The 9,617-nt window shown below is 33.9% G+C and overlaps 1 protein-coding gene across 1 annotated transcript in view; it reads left to right on the forward strand.

The window, feature by feature from the left end:
* Window positions 1-2,370: 2,370 nt before the first annotated feature.
* The window catches only part of DIAPH2 (diaphanous-related formin 2), a gene marked incomplete at its 3' end in the record, with an annotated part of 68,880 nt that continues 61,633 nt past the window's right edge, over window positions 2,371-9,617 (forward strand). Inside the window, exons 1-2 of the mRNA XM_010296871.1 lie at window positions 2,371-2,451; window positions 4,052-4,156. Of these exons, the coding sequence (XP_010295173.1) occupies window positions 2,404-2,451; window positions 4,052-4,156 (153 nt within the window). The remainder of the gene's footprint in view (window positions 2,452-4,051; window positions 4,157-9,617) is intronic.

A 9,617-nucleotide genomic window follows, 5' to 3' on the forward strand; every position in this document is an offset into this window, starting at 1 on the left:
TTCTTAAAAGATCTTCGTTTGTAACTTCAGTTGATGAGCAATTAATGACATCTATTTGGAGAAGCACTTTAACCGTTCGAAACACTGTAGTAATACTGGGGATATGTTGAAACTGTGATTCAACAGTTCAAGTGTTATTTCTCTTGACCTCCTTTTTCACATGAAGGGATTTGCAGTGATTCTTCAAAGTTAGTTGCCACATAGTTCAAGTGGAACCATTTTGGGTGGTAATTGTGTACTGTATGTCAAACAAGAAGTTTGTATTCAGTAGCACTAGCTTTATAATTCTGAATACTTTGGAACCTGTTGCAAAGTATTTTTACAGAAACTTACATCGAAATTGGTTTCAGTAAAATTACAAACTTTTATCTTCTATATATAACAGTGAAGCCACACTGGCCACTTAGTTAATCATCACTTATATGTCTGAAATGAAGAAATTGTACCTCGTAATCATGTAGAAAATTCATTTATAGCTTTAAAGAGATCTTGCTATTGGAATCTGATTAAACAAATTTGTCATTGATAAGGTATACCTGAAACTGGTCACGGTATGCTGAAATTGGTCTTAAATGGCGCTTTTTTGGTCAATGCTGAATAGGCATTTTAATCTAAGTGAACAGTAGAACTGCAATTGTATATCGGCTAATATTGCCTTTCAGGCGTTGTGTGATATCTTTGGTCTTCTCAATAGGGTATGCCCTAATTTTAGTTTAAAAAAATGTATATAAATTATTTTAATAAGGAAAAAATGGGATTAAAGTAAAATTCTTGCCTTGTTCAAGACGTTAGCAGTATCCTTGTAGGTAACGTGTTTCTGTCCACAAATGTAAGACTTCTAAGGCAGAAGAAAACCCAAAGCCAACCCCCCTCCCCTCAAAAACGCAAACAAACAAAGAAAAAAAAACTTCCAGAGAAATTCAAAGGGCATGCAGCTTATCTAGGGATACCTTCTCTTCAAAAAATTATGGTATTCTTGTAGGATTTCAAAAACCAAAACCAAAACAAACCAAGAAAAAGAAACAAAACAACAACAAAAAAAGAAAGATTCTTTCTTCCTCATATTCCCCAGCACTTGGTCAAATTTCTTCACTCCTGACTGGACTAATCTAAAATGCATCCAAATTTCCTGCAAATGAAATGCTCCATTAAACTTTTCACACCTCGCAGATGTAGTTTGATTATAGAAAATCTAAATTTTGGTTTACATGTCTTCATAGAGATTGCAGTAACTTCTCTGAATGATACTGGTAACCCTACATAAGCTGCTGTTAGATGAAAGCACATCTTCATAAGGCTGTTCAATGCCTGAAACAAATACACAGTATTTGTTGAAGCAAACAGTTAATTTAGAAAAGTCTCCACAGACATAACATTCTCAAAATGAGTATGTGTGTATATATAGACAGTATTATAAATAAAAAAAAATCTGAATGTATTCAAAATAGTTATATATTAATAAAACAGTAATTAATGGCCTTATAAGGAAGGTGCTCTTGTTGGTTTTTTCCCAATATTAACAAATTAACTGAGTAAGCATGCTTTGAAAAAGAAAAAAATGGTGGGGGGTTTGGTATAAGGTATAAAACAAGTCAGCCTTAACCAGTGAAATGTCATTGCAGACTGTATGATATGCTTTCACTAATGTCTGTTATGTGTTTTTAACTCTGGGTGGCTGCTTCTGTGCGAGTAATCCATTACCTGGCTTTTTAAAATTATGCACTAATTTCAGGAGTTCGTACTCAAAAACACTTCAAGGATTTGTGAACTATACTTGGAGCATTAATTCCTCTACAAACTTTATTTTACTTTAGCAGGATTTTTTTATAAGCCTGATGAACTTGTGAGTACCTCCTTCCCAACGCTGGCTTTTTCAGTTGTCCTCCAAAGACTTATAGCTCTTCAGGTGAAGGAACGCTTGGACATTACCTTTGTGGTACCATATTTATTCACTATCAGGATAATTAGGGAGTAATGTGAGAAGATGAACTCAAGGTTTTGAAATGCTAAGAGTTTAACATAGATGGTATACTTTTGAAACTGTGAGACATAGTTAAATCCCTTTTTGCATGTCACTTGCCATGAATTTACCTTAAATGTTGTTGTCTTTCTATGAAAAGTAATCTCTGAATCTTAAGAGTATTTTACTTACAGTTCAGTTTGAGTTTTAACTCTGCTGCTTGGATTAACTAAAAATGTGTGTATTAGTGCCAGGTAATTGGCTGCTTTTTTATATTTCTATCTCTGCTTATTTTTAAACGGATGTCTTTGCAGCGTGACAGAATAACAAGCTTCAGAAAATCAGCAGTGAAAAAAGAGAAACCTCTCATTCAGCATCCTATTGACTCTCAACCTTCTATAAGTGAAATCCCGCTTGCCCAGGCACTTGTTGATGAGCGTTGCATGAACTTATCAGAAAAAGAAGTTATGGATCTCTTTGAAAAAATGATGGTAAGATGATGTGCTACATCATTTTACAAGGTTTTAATTTGTTTTCATGTTGCCATTTATTATGTAGTAGTGATTTTCAGATGTTATTTGGGAAGTATTAGCTACTTGGGAGGGTATAGCATAGGCCTGATAGACCTGTCAAAATTGGCACATTGAGTAACTCATGCAATGCTAGTATTATTTATTTTTCATAATATAATGTTTATATTAATAAATAATAAGTTAATTCATATTTATTAAACAAATGATTGTTACAATAAAATAAATATATCTATAGGAAATAAAATAAAAATAAAATAATAAAATAATGTTTAAATTACTTGGTATACTTTGACAGAGAAAACTAAGGCAAAAAGCCAAAAATAAAAATTTTAAGCTGTTGAATGCTTCATTAAGATAGCCTCTATAGACCATAGTTGCAGTAGTTAGATACTGCTTTTGAAGGATAGTTTTTAATAAACTTAAGTCAATACCTGTGGAAAACAATAACTTCCATTAATAAAATCTTAATGTATAGGAAGCTGAATTTTTGTATGGTCTTGAATATTTTCTGTCTTAGGATGACTTGGTAAGGTTTGTGATTTCCCTCACAAGCAAGCTTTTCTGTTAGCCATGCAGAAACAAACAAGTCGGTGTGCATTAATTCTGCTATGCACATTGGTGTTGGTCAATGAAGTATAAGGAAATGCATTATTTTGAGTATTGTTGGAAATAATGTTTTCTATATCATTATTTGAAATTGTTGTAAACTTCCGTGCAGTCAGAATGGTCTAAGAACTGTCCTGTTGTATAGCTCTACATGTGTAGAGTTGTGAATCTTTTCTGAAAGATTGGATAAGTGTTAATTAATACTTCCTTGATTTGCTTATTAGATTAAGGGATTAATTTTTCACTTTTCCAAGTAAAGTTAATTGAAGCAGACAATAGGTCTGTCTTCCAGAGACTAATAATTCCTTGGAAAAGCTGTTACCTAGTAAGTTATTACAGTAATGTTTACTGGTCTTAGTGGCTAACCTGAAGTTGCTTTGACTTTTAATGGCAAGATGATTCATGACTGGTAATGACTACATATTAAATTGAAACAGGCATCTTTAGATTTAATCTAGCAGAATATTTTGGTTTTTAGGTTTCTTTTAATTACATCAGTTGGAACACATTCACATCTACCCCTGCTACAAGCTAATAATCTATACAACATCCTCCTGATAAGATAATAGAGGAACAGTGTCTGTTGTGATAAGATTTTATAAAAAAAGCAGGAACTTCAGAAAAGTTAACACTTATATAATCAACTTGAAGGTGTAGAATTTTTTGGTTTTGTCCTCTAGTTGTATTTCTCGAGCCAAAATTCACTAGTGGTAACTACCTTTGCAATTATAATTTTGGTTCTGTCTTGAAAACAGTGTACATGTGAAGTGACAGAATGAAATGAGAAAATCAGGTAGCTCAGAATTAAACTGAAATGCAGATAAGCTGGAACAAGTCACGTCTGTTTGTTTAAAAATGAGCTGTTTGTTTAAGAAAAGGAGTATAAAAATAACCAAGACTAATAAAAAGCATAAAATAGAATCTTGATGTTGTGTGGTCTGTTTCTTTACAGGAAGACATGAATCTAAATGAAGAACGTAAAGCTCCTCTAAGAGATAAAGACTTGACCACAAAACGTGAGATGGTTGTCCAGTACATTTCTGCAACTGCCAAATCTGTAAGTAGTTAACTCTCCAGGACAGATGAAAATAAGAAGCTTAGCTTTGTCAGTGTTGTACTTTTCAAGTCCGGGACTTTCAGGTTTTTTGGCTGGATTTACCTTCTAAGAATGGTAGGAAAAAACCCCCAAACAAATCTGTACTTGCTAATAGACATTTAAATGCAGCTGCATCTGAAGGGTTAGTTTGTATTTCAGTTGTTGGGCAATGTGAAAACTTGATGCTTTATTGTAAACCATAAGAAATCGCAAATCCAATGATGTAGAGTAATGGGTGGAACCTGACAATATTTATGTGGAATTCACCTGACAAATTTTTGGAACGAGAAGTTTTATGGAAGGGATAGTATGACTTCATGGTTTCATTAATGACATACATACTGGATGTACAGTTTGCAGTGTTAGAAACAGGGAATCAAAACATTGAAATTATTTAAAAATGAAATAAAGTCAGTATTTTAGCTTAACTTGAATATGCTGAGTAGTGTAGCTGGCTTGAAGACTGGGTTAAATATTCTGCTAAATGTTCTGCAGGTAAATAAAATGATTCCTTTAGTGAAAAGATGGTCTTAAGATGATTTTCAAATTATACTTTGAGTAGAAAAAAATATTTTCAGACCTTTAATTCATGTTGGTCATTCTCTGTACTTAAGTTGATTGATTAACCCTTAGTTGATGGATCCTTCATTGCAGAATTTTTGAAGTCTGCCTGTTTTCTGTGTGCCAAAAGAGAACCACTGGATGCCCCAACATTTGTTGGGGTAGAGAAACACAATTTTAAATAGTGGAGAGCTGCAATTTATTTTTTGCAGTGGGACTATTAGTACTAATTAGCTATAAAATACAAAGGTAATACTTTTTCTGTGTAAAAAATTGACTATGGCAAATATAGTTCTTACCATGTAAAAGGAGAATATGCCACAAAAATTCAGGAATGTTGGCTGAAACAGAGAGAGAGACTGTCATTTCCCTAGAAATAGGTTTTGTTCTGATTTGTGCCACTATTTGTTACATAAAGAATTTTAAAGAAGCTAGTGGTGAATTCCGAGGAACTGAATGTGTTGCAGTATTGGGGAGGAGTGATGGTGGTGGGTAGTTTTGTGTATCCAAGGAGCAGTAGTATGCTTCAAGTGATAAAATTTGCTATCAACATAGTTCTTCAATAAAATTAGGTAATACATATGATTTTATTTGGAAATTAGGATGAATCTCATCTTTTTTCACACCTAAGTTACTGTGTGCAATAAAAGGTTACTGGACACGAAGACTATGCGTGGAATAGTTGTTCAAATACATAATGGCAGAACAGCTAGCAGTTCTACAGAGCTGAGTCTGAGTGCTAAATACAGATGGCATTAAATAATAATTGGTTTCTTAGTGAAATAAACTGTCAAATAAGATTATATAATGGTGTCTGCTTAATGAATCTATAAGCATGGACTGCAAGCATTGCAGTTGACTTCAGTTTTCTTTTAACCTTTAAAATCATCTCTGTAAAGTTAAATTTCAAAAAATTGAGTGCAATGACATGCAATTATTAAATGCAAATGCTTTGCATTAAAAGTTATAAACTTAAGTGGGGAAAAACTTGCAGTATAACATGCAGATGGTGATTTACATTTCTGAGAGGAGTGATGTTCCTGCTTGAGTTCATCTTAACCAAAATCGGCAGTCCTTTAGTCTGTCCCGGAAGGAATCCCGTGCTCAAAGCACGGTCTAGCCAAACACACAAGTTATTGGAGAGTTATTCAAGCTTATGCAGTGAATAATATGAAATTTCCTTTTTAATATACTTTGCCCGGACTATCTTTGGGAAATATAGACTATGTGTTGTGAGGGTTTTGTCTTCACCTGATGATCAATGTGAAATCTTAAATTTTTCTCAGTAAGCAAAAATATTCTACTGAAGCAGTAGAAACTTTCACAGTGGAAGTACTTGCAATTCTTTCCCAAAAAGTAGTTAAACGATGATGATCTCTCTTATATATAGTGATATTGAAATGTAGATGCCTCAAGTACCATAATTTTGTAGCTGAGTAAGAAAAGCATGACAACCGTTGCATGTATAACTGCTGAGAATTTTAACAGATTGCACTACTGCCACCATATGCGCTTTAACACAGGAAACTTAACAGAACTGGGGATATGTTTGCTGAAATGTACTAACAATTTAAAACCACAACGTAACAAAAATAAATCCCAAAATGTCCTCATACGGGAATGTGCGCTTTGAACTTAAGTCAGCGCCAGTATGGATGTTTTATACATACGCAAAATGTTTTGTCTAATGGAAGAAGGGCTCGTATTGAAGTTTGTGTGCTTCAGTAAGTCCTTCTTGCAATTGAATCGCAGCATTTGAATGGAATAATTTAAGGTTGTTCAGAAATATGAATGACCTTTCTGTAGCATGTTACCCCACTTTAGCATGTAATTTAGCATCTTTACTGATGTAAAAAACATGAAAAGTAGAGCTGAATTGTAAAGTGTTGATTGGGATCTTAGAATAAAGCAAAACCTCATTTTCACTGTTCATTTTGTCCTCTGTTTAGTTAAATGACTGTTCTGCTTAGTCGAATTTAAGCCCTTACCAATCTTCACTGCATCATGAATTGTCAGACTTCCTTTTCTTCAGGCCATCTTCAGGCTTGTCTTCCATGAAAATGCTGATTTGCATTCAAAATGAACTTAAAATTTTCTACCTTTTTCTTTGTTCACCAATAATTGCTCATCTGTCTTCCTTTTTTATACTGAAAATACTTGGGCCTTTTCTTCTGCTCAGAGCTTACGAAACACTTAACAGCTGATGTGACTTCTCTTCCAGTTTGTTTCATGTTTGTCGTAGTTAGGCTTTTGAGCGCTCTCTACTCATTTGAAAATATTACTCTCATTTACTGATGTTGTTTTAACCAAATTATTTTTAAATTTGGTGCTTCATTTTCTCTGCCTTGTGTGCCATCTGCAGCATGTTGACCATGCTTTTTTGAAACACTGTACTGGCTTCAGAGTTCTGAGAGAGAAAGAAACCTTGGTTTTCAGCGGTGAAAAAAGCTTTCCTTTCCTTGGGGGATGGAGGAAGGATAGGTGAAGGATAATAAGCTGGATGCTTTCACCTGATGTGATTATTGATGCTTCTGATTCCGTCTCTCGCTGGAAGAGAAAGATTGTTGACCATGGAAATTATGCTTGGGGAAATGGTGAAGGCTCAAAATTCTGTTTCAGAACTTAACTTTGTGACATCTCATGCCACATTGAGTAAGTTGGACACTGGTGAGAGAAGAAGGTAGTAAATTAGGAAAAGAGATTGTCTGGTGATGACAGTCCATCTTGTGCTTCTAGAGGAAGCTTCATCAGGAAGAGGAGAGAAGAGGTGACTGTGACGGACTTGCAGGGACTTCTGTCTTTTGAAAGACTTCCTAAAAGGAAAATGGAAAAGAGTAGAAAATGAAGCAGGTAGAGGCTGAATAGATACAATTGAATTCAGATCTCAGAACAAAATCATACTGTCTCAGGCTCTTCATCAGATAAAAGTCGTTATTCAATAAACTGGCTGCCACCAGATTGCAGCAGATGGCTAACGAGGGAAGGCCTACAACATTTAGGCAGAAGTCCCTATCCTGGTGTTCACAGGAATGTGGTCATTTGTGCAAAGTGATAGAACAGGGCAGAGATGTGCTGCCTTTCTACAGTTTCTTCTGTGTAAAGTCAACTTCTTGTTCATGAACATGCAGAGATGCTGTTCCGTGGTAAAAAGAGAAGATGGCATTCTGTAAATCACAGTTTAATTATCCATGTAATTAAAAGCATCCATACTGAGCAGTTGAAGAAAAATGCCACATAAGATTTTTCTGAAATGCAAGTTAAATTTATAACTGCAGGCTATGTTTTTGATTATGAATATTTAATGAAATTCAGTGATGACATCATCTAAATAGATCAAAAGCTCCATAATAAATGCAGTTGTTATATGTACAAGGAAGTTGGTGTGCCATTAGTTTTTTCCGGTAGTTTTCTCAGTGTCATATATAAAATATCTGACCTGATAATTTTAAGAAAATGGCATATCTCTTAATCTCGCAAGATGTAGATGTCAAGCTAGGTATTTAGTTACTTGTTAGTAAATGTGTAAAATACTGATGATTCAGCAGCAGAACATAGGGATTTCAAACTATTTCTCCTACAGTAGAACTACTGTTTTCATGTTGAGAAGCTGTAACTCTGAAACAGTTTGATAAAGTAATAAAAGAATGTAACTACTGCTAATGGTTAAATACTGAAAAACTTGTGTGATACTACATCCTACTAAATACTTTTCTGTGTTTATTTATGTATTATTATTATCTTTTTTACACAATAACCTCTCTTGGCTGACCACTGCATGCAGATAGTCGGAAGTAAAGTTCCGGTGAGTATGAACATGATAGTTTTGTTTTTTTTCTTAAGAATACACTTCCGTTTTTAGAAATCAGGCTGGAATTTTTTTGACTTTTATCTTGGATTTAAAAGTTCAGTGGGCATAACTGAATTCTTGTTTTATCAAAATAATTATGAACTACCTCAGTCACGTTTATCTGGCCAGTATAAGATCATTGATTGGACTTTTCAGGGATCTATTTCCAAATAGTTCAGACTCACTGAGAACTCATCTGTTCATTGTGAGCAACAAATATAATTTAGGCTTGTCTTGCTTTTTATTGAAGGCAATAACTTGAAACTTTACAATATTTGGCTTCTTCATTCAGTTTACACACAGATATTTTTAATGTCGTAATTGTTAATATTCATAGTTTGTTGTGGAAATGTCAGCTGCTGTATATCAATTGGAGAATAAGATTAATACAGAGGATTTAGAAGGTCAATTAATAAGCATAAGATGAGATCACTCACAGCGTAACTTTTCTCTTACTAAGTGTTAGGCTATATTTTATGTTGTCGTGATAGAATTTAGTGATTTTTTTTTTTAACAAGTGTTTGGGACTTAATTTGTTGGACTGAATTCAGCAAATTGTTGTTTCCTGGAAAAAAGGATATTGGGGGGAATAATTGCATACACCTTTTAAATGATGGCTGAAAGTAAAGATGTTCTTTTTAGTTATGGATGGATTTTATTTTTGATTGTAGCCAAAACAGGCTTTTCAGATACTGTAGAGTTTTCTACATAGGTCATATTCAGTACATATATTTTGTAGTAAAAAAAAGAACCAAAACAAAATGAAAAAAAACCCCAAAAACAACCTATGACTTAAAATGGTCTAATCGGCTTTGTTTTATTCAGAGTGATCTTTAAACAGACTTTCCTGTCTGTATTCACCAGTACATTTTAGTTTTGTATACAGTACTCGTTCTTACGCTGGTTGAGAAAATAGAAAAGCACAATAAAGGTATTTAAAGGTATTTGATTTTTGAGGGGACAAATTATTAATTCTTGAGTGCAGTGCACTAAAAACAGTTTCAAACAATTCCT

The sequence above is a fragment of the Phaethon lepturus genome, unplaced genomic scaffold, assembly GCF_000687285.1.
Source record: "Phaethon lepturus isolate BGI_N335 unplaced genomic scaffold, ASM68728v1 scaffold24761, whole genome shotgun sequence".
Taxonomy (NCBI): Eukaryota; Metazoa; Chordata; class Aves; order Phaethontiformes; family Phaethontidae; genus Phaethon; species Phaethon lepturus.